Source organism: Rattus rattus, chromosome 1 (assembly GCF_011064425.1).
Source record: "Rattus rattus isolate New Zealand chromosome 1, Rrattus_CSIRO_v1, whole genome shotgun sequence".
Classification (NCBI taxonomy): Eukaryota; Metazoa; Chordata; class Mammalia; order Rodentia; family Muridae; genus Rattus; species Rattus rattus.
Genome location: NC_046154.1, coordinates 32,239,360 through 32,254,948, shown reverse-complemented (window position 1 = coordinate 32,254,948; position 15,589 = coordinate 32,239,360). Strand labels below are relative to the sequence as shown.

At 47.3% G+C, this 15,589-nt stretch overlaps 2 protein-coding genes across 3 annotated transcripts in view; both read left to right on the top strand.

Moving 5' to 3' along the window:
- The first annotated feature begins 2,229 nt into the window (after nt 1-2,229).
- Nucleotides 2,230-12,454, top strand: Mrps15 (mitochondrial ribosomal protein S15). The gene is made up of 8 exons (XM_032898197.1): nt 2,230-2,454; nt 2,682-2,723; nt 3,890-3,968; nt 5,488-5,536; nt 6,295-6,379; nt 8,685-8,743; nt 10,562-10,753; nt 10,970-12,454. The coding sequence occupies exons 1-8, from the start codon at nt 2,325-2,327 to the stop codon at nt 11,105-11,107; spliced, it is 774 nt and encodes a 257-aa protein (XP_032754088.1). The 5' UTR covers nt 2,230-2,324; the 3' UTR covers nt 11,108-12,454.
- Nucleotides 12,455-14,663: 2,209 nt separating this feature from the next.
- The window catches only part of Oscp1 (organic solute carrier partner 1), a 35,874-nt gene continuing 34,948 nt past the window's right edge, over nt 14,664-15,589 (top strand). For both annotated transcript variants that reach the window (XM_032898185.1, XM_032898176.1), the window contains exon 1: nt 14,664-14,899. In XM_032898185.1, coding sequence (XP_032754076.1) covers nt 14,788-14,899 — 112 coding nt within the window. In that variant the 5' untranslated portion in view covers nt 14,664-14,787. The remainder of the gene's footprint in view (nt 14,900-15,589) is intronic.

Genomic DNA, 15,589 nt, shown 5'->3' with positions numbered 1-15,589 from the left:
CAGGGCTATCAAACAAACATTTCTTGTCACTCAGGGTCTTGGTGACAGTCATTTCTCCTGGGGTGAGATGGCATTTCAATGTATTTTTCAATTTGCATTTCCATTGTGGCCAGGTGTGTTGAATATTTTTTCCAATATCTATTAACAATTCTTATCTCTTCTTTTGGGAATTATCTGACCAATTCATTTGTCCATGTATTGACCAATGATCTGGTATTGGGAATTTAATTACTGGAGTTCCTTGTATAATATACATAATTCCATTAGATAATTAACTGGTCAAGTTTTCTCCCACTCTGATTGCCCCACACACATGTAGAGACCAAAGGTTGAATTCTCCGTAGTTATCAGTTTGCCTTGTCTTGTTTTGTTTTGGAGACAGAATTTCACTAGTTCTGACTGGCCTGAAACTTGCTAGGTAAACCAGGCTGGCCTCAAACTCACAGAGATATCCCACTGCCTCTGCCTCCTAAGTACTGAGACTAAGACATGTGCTACCATGTCCATCCACCGTACTTTTTCTTTTTCTTTTATTAAATATTTGCTTATTTTCTTGTGTGTTTTGACTGCATGTATGTATATGCACCTCATGCATGCCCGGTGCCCTCAAAGCTCGTGAGAACAGAGCATCAGACCCCTGGAGGGAGAGTTACAGAAGGTCGTCATGTGACTGCTAGGAACCAAGCCGAGGTCCTCTGCAAGAGCAATGAGCATTCATCTCTCTAGCCCTCACCCAGCTTTGTCAGCAGGGTCTCTCGATGGACCTGGTGCTCCTGGATTCAGCTCTCCTGGGCAGCCAGTGAACTCCAGGGATCACTTCCTCTACATTCCTGAACCCCTGCACTGTAGATGTTGTGCCTGGCTCTTACCCAGCTGCTGGGATCTGATCTTGCATGTTCTTGCTTACACAGCAGGCACTTTACCAACTGAACCGTCTCCCCCGCCCCACCCCTTTTTAAAAACAGGGTCTTATGTAGCCTAGGCTGGGCTCAAGTTTGCTGTGTAACCAAGGATGACCTCGAACAACTTTTAACCTTCTTGCCTCTGATTCCAAAGTCCTGGGATCAAAAGCATATACTACTACATCCAACTTTTATGTACCACTGGGAATCCAACCCAGGGCTGTGCACTCTAGGCAGGGACTCTGCTAACCAAACTACATCTCTGGTTGCCCAACGTCACTTTAACTCCATGCAACCGCATTTGTCAGGATTATTCCCTGTGCTATTGGAGATCTTTTCAGAAAAGCCTTGCCTATCTCCATGTCTACTTTCCTCTGGCCCTGGCCTCAGGCTTGGGACAATATGTTCTTTCCTTGATACTTTTACACACACACACACACACACACACACACACACACACACACACACACACTTTTTCTTTATATTTGTCCTTACATCCCTCATTTCACTCTTATCACAGCTAAGTACTGACTCCTGACTATTTAAACACGTGTTTTGTATACAGCTGCCTCGGTCTATAGGCTGAACAATGTAAAAGACACTACTACCATTCTCATTTGATGTTTTGAATACACTACAGCCCAGAAAGGTAGACTTTGCCCACAGGGTCTCATAGTAATGGCTCAGCACCCTTCCAAAATCTTCATCCTTAGTCACTGGGATACAAAGCCGACAAAAGAAGGCTGGAACCTGGGGGTTCTTACAGGGCCCTGGACCTGGAGGAGAGCCAAGAAAGAATATTAGCCTCTAAAGAGGGTATGGCCAGTCCCACAGAAGCCCTAAAATAACTAGGACCTTCTCAACCTTCTTAATGCAGAGATACTTTAATACAGTTCTTCATGTTGTGGAGACCCCTAATAAAACTATTTTTGTTGCTAGTTGATAACTGCAATTTTGCTATTATGAATTATGTGAATATCTGATATGCAAGATATCTGATGTGCGACCCCTATGAAAGGGTCGTTCAACAACCACACCACCACCACCACCACCCATCCCTACCCCACCACCAACCCCTGTGTGTCTTGACCAATGGGCTGGGAACCACAGACCAGGTCAAGAACACAAGAAATTTTAGGAAGTGATTAAGGCCGGATGCAAGGTCAATGGGTGACATTTTAGAGTTCACACAGTGCTCCAGGACTGCAAGCATAGAAACAGGCCTCACACCAGGCCAAATCCCTGGACTCCACCCCAGCTTCTCAACACTCCGGAGCCAATCCATTCGCTCAGCCCTCGGCTGCTCTTGTCGAGCTCTCACCTCGATTGGTCGAGCCTGAACCATCATGGCTGCGCCCGTGTAACCTAGAGCCACCGCGGAGCGGACAGTGGCGGCGCCGGCCCGCCGAGTCAGAAGTCACCATGCTGCGGGCCGCGTGGCGCGCGCTGAGCTCCGTTCGTGTCCAGGCGGTGACACAGGCCCCAGTCCCTGCGCTGAGGGGCAGAAGCAGCGCCAGTCTGCCCTCCGCACGCTGCGGCCTACAGACTCCTAGTGAGCCACCGAGCTGGGTCCCATGGGAGCTGGGCGAAGATGGAGGATCCAGGCACCGGGAGACCGGAGAAAGGCAGTGACAGGATGGGAAAGAAAGGGTGATGGCTAGGAAAGGAGTGACGAAACGGGAGATAGGGAAATAAGGCGCAGGTGCACGCAGTCCGTGGTATAAGGGTTATGCGGGGCTGTGTAAGGAAATGAGTCTCAGCTATTTCTGTTCTGCATAGGTCTCCTGTATGCCGCGCGTGCATACGCCGTCCAGAAACCAGGTACGAGGTTGATACTTGAGGTAAAAGACTGCCTGGAGGGCTTGGGGTGAACAAGGGGACAGAAGTGGTGCGCAAAGGAGTGGGCCAAAAGACACCCTACATTCACGTTATATAAAGCGTATGTTTATGGGGTGCACGAGAAGGTAGGAGTAAAGCACTCATTCATTTGACATCACAGATCACCAAAAGCTCAGCTTTGGTGTGGGCGTTTCTACAGTGTCCTTTAGAAGTGAGATCGAAGCCTGGGGTCCAACCCAGTCCAGCTTGGCTGGACCCAGTGAGTGAGTAAGTGGCTGGCAACACTAGGAAGCATTGTGTTCTAGGAATGTAACACTTTTTATCTGCTATTCTGAGATGAAGGATGTAGTTCTCATCCTAAGTTAGTATGCCTTAGGGCCCTCTAACAAGCAAATATTATTTGAGGCAAGCTGCTTTTTGTGAACCAGCGCTGAAATGAGTGTCAAAGGATCCATTGGAACAGTTATTAGGAGTCAATCATGGCAGCGTATGAAAAGCACCCTTAACCCTGTGCACAATAAACTGTGATATAATAGTCTTTATTGCTACTAGTGTCCTTTGCACAGTGGCAAAACAGAGTCTGGCTAAACAGAGTCGAGAGGATAGATCATCTTGGTGGCGCTGGACTAGGTTTGGACTCCAGGCTTCAACCTCACTTCCAAGTGACACAGTAGGAATGCACACACAATAGCTGCACTTTTAGTGATCTGTACTGGCTCCTGACATTCCCTTAAAGCTAGCCGCATTCCCTCAAACTCTTTATTTCATTCATGTGGTCAACCAGTAAGCTTTGTTAAGTGCTTATTCTAGGCTAGACTGTGGACCAGGATAGGGCACTGAGTTCAAATGAAGCCAAGCTCACTCCTGTCCACAGGAGAGCTTATCCCAGTGAGGAATCTGATAACTGTAGAGCCAAGTGGGTTTGTGTTGCAGGCACAGTGCATATCTTGGGAAAGGCCCCCTGTTTGTAGCATGCAATATAGGAGCAGGTGCCCACAAGGTTTGCGGAAGAGAAACTGAGCTTCGATGTGTCCATTGCCTTGTTGAGACCCTAGGTACTTCCCACAGATTTGGAAAGTGAGTAGGAAGAGTGGAGCCTGGGAGAATGGGAGTTAACACTGAGTGTTTTCCATCCCTGTATTTGACAGTCCAAGCCAAGCAAGATGATGAACCAGCCTCTTCCACGTTCATCAAAGAATACAAGAACATCATCCCCAACATGGAGAAGTAAGTGGAAAGAAACCTAGCTGTAGGTATAAGAGTTCCTGGGAGGATGGACAGGGAGTAGAAAAGAGGTGACTTAAAGACTCGGCCTGTTGTATTTGAAGCTCGATTAGGTGGATCCCTGGATGTGGTGAGCATTGGTGAGGGCCACAGGTGTGATGGGCACAGGTGGTCAGCTAGGGTACTTGGTGCTCATAGAGCTCAGCTCCCCTTTTGTTTCTGGTACTCCTAGTGAAGACCTCACAACCATAGATGCTAAAGAACTAACATGCTCCACTGGTCTTGGTAGAAATCTCTCCTCTCTTGACTTCACAAAAGCCCTGTAAAAGAAGAGATTGTGTCCTATTTGTATAAATGTTCTGTCTTACACAGAGCTAGGACTAGAATCCGGAGCTGGGAGACACCAAAGCCAAGTCCTTCTGCTTAGCCTCTGTACAGTGAAAGCTGGACTGGCTCCAACCTTCTTTACTATGCAGTCTGCCTGTGTCTGTATGAGGTGGAAATCCTTCCTTTACTTTCCCTGAGATGAGACCAGAACATTCAAGCCAATAGCCTCAGTTGTCTGGCTGTCTTCAGCCCAACAGACCAGAGCTGCATTTCTTGTAGAAGTAACTGTCATTTGTTCTTGCAATTTAAATGTTCTTAACAATTTATTTTTATTTATGTGCACGTGTGTATCATTATGTGCCCATAGGCGTGAGTGCCCATAGGCGTGAGTGCTCCCAAAATAAGGCACTGGAGTCCCTGGAGTTGGAATCGCAGGAGGTTGTAAGACAACTGTGTGGGTGCTGAGAACCAAACTCTGGCCCTCTGCAAGAACGAGTGCTTATAACCACTGAGCCATTTTCCCAGTCCCTACCTTTTCTTTAATTTGTATTTATTACTGTGTATGTGTGCATGACTGGGCGGGGTCCCATGAAGCCGATGTGTGGAAATCAGAGGACAACTTTGTAACGTCAGTTCTCCTTTATAGCTTTATGGTTCCCCTGGGCAGACTTACACACAAAGCACCTTTATACATCTGACCATCCTCGCTCTTCATTCTCTGGTTTTTGTCTCAAGTCTAAAATTTTTAGATTTATTTATGTGTATGTTTGTGCACCACATGAGTACCCGGTGCTTACAGTGGGCTGAAGAGGTCATTGGGTCTCCTGGAACTGGAGTTACAAGCCACTTTAGCAAAACAGTGCTCTTAACTATTGAGCCCTCTCTCCAGCAGCAGCACCACGCCCTTTATGAGGTCTCAGTCTGCCATTCTTCCCCTTCAAACTACTGTGAAAACCGCATGGACAGGCTAGGTGGCTCAGTAGTTAGTGTTGCTGCTCATCCAGAGGATGCCAGTTTTGTTCCCATACCGGACAGCTCAAAATCACCTTAACCCAGAGCTCCAGGGGTTGTCCACCCTCTCCTGGCCTCCACAGGCACCTGTGTGCCCATGAATATAATCTCTACACATAAACTCTCATAGAAAAAAACATTTCTTCCCCTTCCCATCTTGTCTCATTGCTCTGGTTTTTTGCAGGGTTGATGATGTTGTGAAAAGAATCTTGTCTTTGGAAATGGCCAGCAGGGTGAGTGTATACCTGTGTCGCCCTAAGTCTTCTCTCTGGGAACTCCATTCCTCCGTCCCAGGCTTTCCCAGTCAGAACATTTATCCCGCAGTCATTCTCTATGCAAACCAAGCCCCAACAAGAGGGTTTTGCTTCTCCATTTTGCTTCTGACGTCTGATAAACAGCTGATGCTCAGTAAAGATGTCTTAGTCTTTTTTGTTGTTGTCTCTGTGAAGAGGCACCATGACTAAGGCAACCCTAATGAAAGAAAGCATTTAATGGGAGGCTTCCTTGCAATTCCATTACTTTAGTCCAGTATCATCGTGGTGCAGGCACACAGTGGAGCAGTAGCTGAGAACTCCATATGATCCATGGGCAAGGAGAGACACTGGGGCTGCCTTGGGCTATTGAAAGGTCAAAGCCCACCCTAGTGCTACACTTCCTCCAACAAGGCCACGCCTTCTAACCCTCTCAAGTAGTGTCACTCCCTGATGATCCAGTATTCAAATATAAGAACTTATAGGAGCTGTTCTCATTCAAACCACACAGATGTGTACATGAATGAACAAGTACATCTTAAACATTCAGCCAGCAAACTAGTTTTCTTAACTTCAGCTCTAGCCTTGGGCTCACGAGGCTACAGATAGCCATGTGGTTGGCCAAGGCTACAGTAAACTCTGGCCCCAATTTTTCTGGGCTTAGACTTTCCTACTCAGGAAGTTTGGTCTTTAGAGGACTTTCCCTATTCATATTTCTCCCCAATTTCTGTCTCCAACAGAAAGAGAAGTTAAAAATCAAGCGAGAACAATTGATGAACAAGATTGCAGAAAACCCTGAGGATTACAGAACCTTGGAGGCTCGAAGTTGGTCCAGGGGCTCTTGGTAGTGGGGGTGCATGGGAGTCTGCTAGCTGGTTCCTAGCCTAGGCTCTCGATGTGGCTTGGGAAGGGGAGAGGCATGCTGGGAGTCTGGATCCCAAGTCCAGTGATGCTAGAGTGGACAGCTGAGTTCTGCCCATTGTTCTGTGTGAAGGCAAACAGGGCATCTGTCTTCTCTGGAGTCGCTGCTTCCAGAGCAGAGTCTGAAGATGGAGCTAGCTGGGGACAGGGCTGAAGTTCTGTTTCCTACTTTGTGGTGAGACTGAGAAGCTCAACAGTGTATATACTCCTTGGAAACAAAAATGAGGCTAACAGGGAGACTCACATCTGTGGAGAGCTGTCATGCCCGAGAGCGTGGAACATTTCCAGGTTCCTGTTTTGGTTCTGGCTGGAGTTAGCAGGAGCCCTCACTAGATATGAGTGACAACCTACTTCTTGCATGGAACCAGGGGGTAGCAGGGCAGTGACTTGGTGGCCTACGCAGTGTCTGCAGGGTTTCTTCCCCGCTGCCATCAGCCTGCATTACAGCTGGAATTACCTCCTCTGTCTTTGAGCCTCCATCCCTCTTTAAAAACTTCGTTAATGTGTATGTCTGTGCACCATGCCTAGTGCCAGCGGAAGTCAGAAAAGGGCTTCAGACCCCGTGAACTGGAGTTACACACAGTCGTGAGCCACCATCTGCTGGGAATGGAACTTGGGTCCTCCTGAAGAGCATCTTTTTTTTTTTTTTTTTTAGGGCTGGGGATTGAACCCAGGACCTTGCGCTTCCTAGGCAAGCGCTCTACCACTGAGCCAAATCCCCAGCCCCCTGAAGAGCATCTTAACCCTGTGCCATCTCTCCAGTCCTCTAAGTGAGAAGTTTAAATTCTGTAACCTTAATAATGGAAACACAGAGAGAAAAAGAGTAACATTTTAACAGTTAACTTTATTATATTATTATTATTATTATTATTATTATTATTATTACTGTATGTGGAAGGATATGATGTGTAAGCGCATGTGCATGTGTGCCAGACAGGACATTTTTAGATGTCCACCTTCCATCCTTCTATCTGTCCTTCCTTCCATCCTTCCACCATAGATTCCTAGGATTGAACTCAGGTGTCAGATTTGTACCTGTACCCACTGAGCCACCTTCTGCGTTTTCTTGAAAGTTTTAGTGTTTTAGCTCAACGATTGCTGGGACCTCTAGTACAGTAGTGAATCATTGACCGTGTGGCATGGTAGAGTTCCTGAATTTGATGCTCTTGCAAGTGTCTTCAACCTGAGGCCTGCAGGCTGCCCCAGGGTAGCTATGAGTGCAGCCCAGCTCAACACAAACTCATAAGCTTAGTTAAAACATTTGAGGGTTTTATTTATTTTTTTTGGTTTTGTTACTGTTTTTAGGGTGTTTGTTTCCTTTGAGACCAGTGGTTTTCAACCTTCCTAATTCTGTGACCCTTTAATATAGTCTTCATATTGTAGTAACCCCCAACCATAAAATTATTTCGTTGCTACTTCATAACTGTAATTTTGCTACTGTTATGAATTACAATGTAATTATGATATGTGACCTCCGAAAGGGTTTTGACCCACAGGGTTGAGAACCACTGTTTTAGACACTGTTTCACTATGTAGCCCCCGCTGGCCTGAAAACTTGCTATGTCAATACCACACAGAGATCTCTCTGCCAGTGTCTCCATTATTTTTGTAACTGAAGTGCATGGTTCTCAGGCATCAGCTTTGCAGATGAAAACATTATATCACAAGGCCAAAAACTAGGACGGCAGTTTTGCCATTGAGAGTGCTGTTTACCAGCCAGGCCCAGGGGTTCACACCCATAATTCTAGGTACAGGAAGAAAGGCAAGCTGATCAAAGTGTGGGCTACATAGCAAGTTTTAGGTCAAACGGGGCCCCATAATGAGACTATGTCAACCACCTTCTCCACCATCACCCCAACACACACACAGTGCTACTTACTATGATAGATAATGACCTCTATGGAATGAAGTGTTTCCTTTTCTTGAGCTTGCTTTTTCTTTTCTTTTTTTCGGAGCTGGGGACCAAACCCAGGGCCTTGCGGTTGCTAGGCAAGTGCTCTACCACTGAGCTAAATCCCCAACCCCTTGCTTTTCTAGTAGAAAGATGAGCCACAGTGTTTTGAGGTCTTGCAGTTCAGAGTGCTTTGGGATTTAGAGCTATACGGAAGCACAGCTGATTGTTATTCCTCTGGTTCTTAAAACACGAGGTGGACCTGGGCCCTCCCTTCCTCTATGCCCCACTCTCATCCTCTGTGGTTTGTGGTTTCAGTTGTTGCCTTGACTGTCAAGATCCGCAATTATGAAGAACACATGCAGAAACATCGAAAGGTAAACCCCAGGCTTGACTCAGAGCTAAACCACAATAGCAAGGAGGTGGGGCTTGGTGAAGCTAGTGACTGACACCAGAGAGGCTACCCTCAACCCTATAGGAAAACACTCCCCTCTTGCCTCTAGAGGAACAAAAGGAGCCTTGCAGACTCTGCTGGGTGCCATCAGTGGTCAAGAAAACAAACTGTAGAGCATGCTCACTGCCTAACACATAGTGAGTGCTTAGTAAACTGTAGAGCATGCTCACTGCCTGACACACAGTGGGTGCTTGGTAAATAGTTTTTAAATGCATGGATAATAGCTCTGTCACCTCTACTTAAAGTCACGGTGACTTTAGGCCTGGTGTGTGAGCACATGTTCTCAACATCTGTAGAGTCCTGCCACAGGACTGTAAGGATTACAAGAATTAAGCCTAGCATCTCTAGACTCTTCGCAGTGTTGGTGTCTCTTATAACCTTTAGAACTGTTTCTTTATAATCTTTCAGAGGCGCACTCTCGCCATGGAGTGACATTATTCCTCAAGGGACACTGCTAGGGAGTGATGCCTGACACATAAAATAAGGCAGTCTTGCCAAGGGGCCCATATTCCTAACCACTGTGTCACTGCTCAGCCAGGCAGCACAGAGCTGCTAGAAATAGGAGCTCACTGGTGTTTTGGTCCCCGTGCTGCACAGGCTGATTCTGAACTCTCCATCCTTTCACTTCAGCCGCCTGAGATCTAAATTATAGGGCATGTGCTATCATACCCAGCTACTTCTAGGGTTCTTGTTGTTTTTTGTTTCGCTTTGTTTTTATTTATTTTTTTTTAATAAACATCAGTGTCTTTTCTTTTTTTTTAAGATTTATTTATTTATTTTATGTACAGCATTCTGCCTGCATATGTGACTGCAGGCCAGAAGAGGGCACCAGATCTCATTACAGATGGCTGTGACCTACCATGTGGTTGCTGGGAATTGAACTCATGACCTCTGGAAGAGCAGTCAGTGCTCTTAACCGCTAAGCCATCTCTCCAGCCCTGTTTTGTTTTTATAAGTACGAGTATGCAGTTGTGAACACAGACTGATCTAGCCCTTAGCATTCCCAGGAGCTGGTTGAACATGCTCTTTGGAAGTTAGTTTTGCTCATTTGAGATGTAGAATGCCAGCTCCACTGCAGAGCCCCTCACGGAGCAGGGCCTGGAACAGAGGACAAGGCTCTTTCTTCCTACTCAGGCCGACATTCTCCTAAGTGCTGGAGACTGAGCGGACGCATGGTACTGGGGAGACTGATTTGCAGTCAGCAGTCAGTAGACGCAGATTCAAGGCTTGTTCTCAGGGTCAGCAGTCTAAAGACCTATGGCAGGCAAATATGTTCTCTAAACTTTATTTTCCTGTCTGTAAACTGGGAACAATGACATTATCTCCTGCAGAACTGTAGTAATGTTTGCATAAGATTGTAGGGACATTTCAATGAAATGATGAAATGGCCACATATCATTAATGGGAAGCAAGTTAATAATTACAAAATACTGAAATTAAGAGTAAGTATGGGGCTGGAGAGATGGCTCAGCGGTTAAGAGCACTGACTGCTCTTCCAGAGGTCCTGAGTTCAATTCCCAGCAACCACATGGTGGCTCACAACCATCTGTAATGGGATTCGATGCCCTCTTCTGGTGTGGCTGAAGACAGCGTCAGTGTACTCACATACATTTAATAAATAAGTAAATATATATATGTATGTATGTATGTATGTATGTATGTATATTTGAGGTCAGCCTGGCCTCACAAAGTGAGTCCTTGTCTCAAAACGACAAATAATAGAATGTAGCTTCTTCTATAGGACAAAGTCCACAAACGCCATCTGCTGATGAGCATCGACCAGAGGAAAAAGTTTCTCAGACTCCTCCGTCAGACCAACTATGACGTCTTCGAAAAGACATGCAAGGAGCTGGGGATGGAGTACACCTTACCCCCTCTGCATTTCCAAAGGGTTCACCGCCGCTTCCTGGCCAAGAAGGCTCTGTGCATTCGGGTATGAATTGATATGGTTGGTCGCTTCGGTCAGCCTCCCTGGACTGAGGTGCAAGAGTAGAAGAGAGAAGTGGTCTGTGTCTGACCAAGGCCTAGAACTGGCTCAGGTCACCGGCACATGCAGAAAAGATGAGGTGTCCATGTAGTTCTCGCAGAGTTGCTCCAAATCCGAGCTTTGCATACAATTACAGTCTTTTTCTATCCTTTCAACCACCAGGTTTTCCAAGAGGTACAAAAGCTGAAGAAGCAAAGAATGGCTTTAAAAGCTGCTGCAGCTGCTGCCAAAAAAGAAAAAAGAGAGAGGGTGCCAGAGAACCCTTCAAATGCCCTACCAGAGAAGACCAAAGAAAACTAATAAAGTCTATTCCCTTGAAGAATGGCAGAAGATGGCCTTCTTTTTAGCCTGAGAAAGAAGAGTTTATTTTTCATTTGGCCCAGGGATTTCAGAGGCAGAGTCCCTGTCATCTGCCCAGAGGACGCAGTCACAGAAACAATACGGGGTATGTTTCCGAGAGGTAATGCTGGCAGCCATAGGAGCTGTCTACTGGGCGGCCCTAAAGGGTGAGGAGGAGTTCACTGGCAGAGAGAAACAGCATCTAGGCATAAGGAACTGCAAGTTAAAAGGGAAAGAAATCTAAAGGCATACATTCAGGGACAGTGGGACTCAAATACTGTAATTTTGGTGTTAGGGCTTCAGTCTATGAATGGGACTCGGGCACAGAAACATTCAGTTTTCCACGCAGTGGTGGTGCACACTTTGAATCCCAGTACTCAGATGCTGGTAGATCTCTTGAATTCAAGGCCAGCCTGGTCTACAGAGTAAATTCCAGACAGCCAAGGGCTACACAGAGAAACCCTATCTTGGGGGGCGGGGATCAGTTCATCATACTGAAGGAAGAACTCTGGGCCTCATTCTGAAAAGGGAGACGCCACAAAGAGAAAGCCATGTTAACGTGCTACCAAAGAGCCTTTGGAAGATGAGGGCTGAGACCTGAACAGAGCAGTCTGGGAGTTGTTAGGGTAACTGAGGCCTGGTGTGTGACTGCCATGGATACTGAGCTTTTGTGTTTGAATGACTGGCCCCAGCAAGTTACAGACAGGAATGTCATTTCAAGGCCATCTTTGTTTGCATGACTAGTTTGAGGCTGGTCTAGACTATATGGTACCCTTTCTCTAAAAGTTTAATTGCCGAGGAAAGGAATATAAAAAGAAAAATGAACCATGTCAGGATGGGAAAATCATTTCTGAGGACCCCCCTGAGATGGAGGAGGAGGTGAGTGGGCAGGAAGACTCAAAAGTGAAGTTGAACGGTTTGGTTATCGCCTCCAAGAACACTGAGGAAGGTCCTAATGAAATGGGCCTCAACTGGACTTGGAGGTCCTGTGCTACAGGTCCAGGTGCCAGCCTTTCAGGGGACTAGGGAGTAAGGAGAAAAAGCCACAGGGGTGGATCAGGCCTGCAGGAAAGGCACTGTTTTAAATGCTGCCTTGGGCACTTTAGTATTGCATGACACCTTAATCCATTCCTCAAGCTGTCTGTCTTTCTCTTTTTTGGGGGGGAGGGGAGGGTAAGGGAGTTCCAGACAGTGTTCATCTGTATAGCTCTGGCTGTCCTGGAACTCTGTAGACCAGACTGGTCTGGAACTCAAAAATCCACCCGCCTCTGCCTTCCAAGTGCTGAGATTAAAGACTTCTGCCACCACTGCCCAGCCTAACTGTCTTTCTATTGAAAACAGACTGGGAAAACAGACAGCTGTGGGGCAGTGAGAGGAAGCCTGGTGTGGTCGAGCTAAGGCTTGAAGCCCCAGGGACCCTGAAGGAACTGTAGGAGCTTCTGCTTCTGGTACCAGGCCCCGTGTCATGTAGGGGCAGTGCCCCAAGCCCTCCACATGCAGATGAGGCATTCCGAACATCTCAGATTGAGCCCTCCACATGCAGATGAGGCATTCCGAACATCTCAGACTAAGCCAACAGGAAGCACCTGCTGTCAGACCCAATCCGCCCCCAAACTGTATAGAGGATCCTAGCCAGAAGGAGTAAAGGTGCGAGCTACTCTGTCATCCGAGAGCATCTGTCACAAGAGCCATAATACACTGCCTGGGAAGAGAACCCTCGTGCTGCCTGGCTAGCCCCACCCTCAGTTTACTCAGCCTAGCTCTGCTCAGCACATCCAGTGCAGCACCTTGCAGCAACAGCGGCTGCTGGGGCAGTGGCAGTAGCAGAAGTGGCAGAGACACTTTTTCCTCCCTGCTTGTGCCTTTTCCTCTTCGCTTGAGCCCTCCCACCTAGCCTGGCCTCTGATCTCTTTGAATAGCCTCTGGCACACAGACCAGCGGACAACATGTCCAACTTTGCAAGCTGATTAGGGTTCAAACCTAGCTCTCCCTGGTTTGGGGTTTTTGTTTTTTTAAGACAGGGTCCGTGTCTTGGCTGTCCTACCTGCTATGTAGACCAGGCTGGATTCTGCTTACAAAGTGCTGGGCTCAAAGGCATGTGCTGCCACACCTTGCTTCTAGCTGTCTTGATTCTAAAGACCATATATACAATCTGACACTACCCAGAGGGAAAAGAGAAAGGGGGTCTGTTTTGCCAAAACTTTAGGTACTTAAGGGAGCTAGGCAGGTAACAAAATGCATAAGCCCCCCCACCCACCCAGAGGGTAAAGATGTTTATTACAGGTGGGGTTGAGGTGTTAAGAAGCTCAAGTTGTACCAGGATCCCAAAAATCCCAGAGCCAGAGGCAGGTGATCGTTGAGTTTGTGGCCAACCTGGTCTACACAGCGAGTTCCAGGACTACACAGAGAAACTCTGTTTCAAAAACCAAAAGAAAAAGCTCAAGTTGTACTAGACAGTTTTTAAAAGTTTGGCTCTTAAAAGGAGGAAAGGGTCTGGAGAGATGGTTCAGTGGTTAGAGCACTGACTGCTCTTCCAGAGGACCTGAGTTCAAATCCCAGCAACCACAAGATGGCTCAACCATCTGTAATGGGGTTTGATGCCCTCTTCTGGTGTGTCTGAAGACAGCTACAGTGTACTCACATACATTAAATAAATAAATAAATCTTTAAAAAAGAAAGAAAGAAAGCTAGAAGGTGTGGTGAGGAGGATGCCAGAAGCGGGATGGATGGGACTAAAGGAATGTGCTGTTTTTTAAGTAGTGCCTTTTGAAATTTAGTCCTACTGCATCAGAGCAGTGATACAAAGGAACGTGGGAATACAGAAAGGGGAATTAAGAAATGTGAAGATTCTGCAAGGAAAATAAATAAGTGGCTGATTATTAATAGGACCTAGGGAGGTGGATGTGGATTCCAAAGCTCAAGTCTCAAGATTGCTGAGGCTGGAGAGAGAGATGCTTAGCAGAAACACTGAAATCTACAAGAATCATCTGAAAAGGACCAGCCGAAGGTGAAGAAACGTGCGGGTCCTACTTAAGCCGCTAGGAGGGCCGGGCCGGGTTGCCACACTGAGTAGTAAATCCGGCATGATATCGCTTCCAGGAGAGTTTAGAAAGGAGATAAATGATATATAATTCAGAGTGCCTTTATGGCGCTTGCCGTGACCTCACTGGTTCCTCTGAGCGTCCCTGGGAGGTGGCTCACAAATCTGCCCGGGGCAGCACAGCAGGCAATGTGGACCGGGACTCTAGACAGGGCGAGCGGCTCCGAAGACTCTGGGGCTGACTTTCCTTGTTCGCCGGTGCAAAAAGTTGTCCCTGGCTGTGCCGCAACGGATTCCTGCAGCTGGCTGGAAGGCTCCCGGCGACTAGGAAGCTAGACTGGAAAACTCAAAACCAGCGCTCCCCGGAGGCCAACGTAGAGCACCTCCGTTCGGACCAATCCCCTGGAGCGGTCTTTGTCACCTAACCCAATAAGCGCTGTTCTTCGGAGCACCTCCTATCAATCCACCATATGATTGGTTCGCCTTTCTGTTCCGCGGCGTTGCCCCAGCAACCGGGCTATGGACGCGGAGGGGCCTCCAGGCAGCTAAATTCCGAAACCCTGGGGCTCTTCATTCACCTGCCCTGCGGGCCTCAAGCACCATGTCGGTGCGGACTCTGCCGCTGCTCTTCTTGAACTTAGGCGGAGAGATGCTTTACGTCCTAGACCAGCGACTGAGGGCCCAGAACATCCCGGGAGACAAGGCCCGCAAAGGTAAGAGGCCCCCGCAGCCTTGATCTACCCTCCTCATCAACGCACCAAATGTCCCCCTCCAGAACCGCAGCCTAGCACACCCCAACCTCCTCCCTCATACCTACAGGCAGACCGGCACCTGGCCCCCTTCCTCGCATCCCAGTAGCCACACGAACGCCTCTGCGCACTTCGCTTTGACAGCCGGGTATCTTTCCCAAAAGATTCATAGCCCATGCAGTTGGAAGCCCTCGGGAGTCAAATTCTCCAAAAGAGCATTTCCCCACGGAGAAACCTAATACATTGGACATACTTAAAGTGCTCGACTCCCTGGTCTCTGGAAATTCGTCTATTTCCAAAAGTAGTTCCCAGCTGGCAATCAATATACTTTTGACAGGTATAACCATCCGTTAACCCCCACGAGACGGATGTGGATTCGCCCGCGTCTCTGTCCTACGTACGCTAAAGCCTAGTCATGCTCATTTCAGAAGCCATTCCTAGAAATGTAGGGTCGTAAAATAGCATAGATAAGAACAAAAACATACCTCTTGATTTTGGAAGGGAATTGTGAAAAGACTATTGGGAAGCTTGTAAGATGCAAAATTATACCATGTGTAATTCAGAGAGAAGCAACCACCCAGAACACACTGCCAGTTTTTCTTACTTCTCGGCAAACAACTGTGTTCACCAAGTTTGCTGGGCTTAAGTATGAAC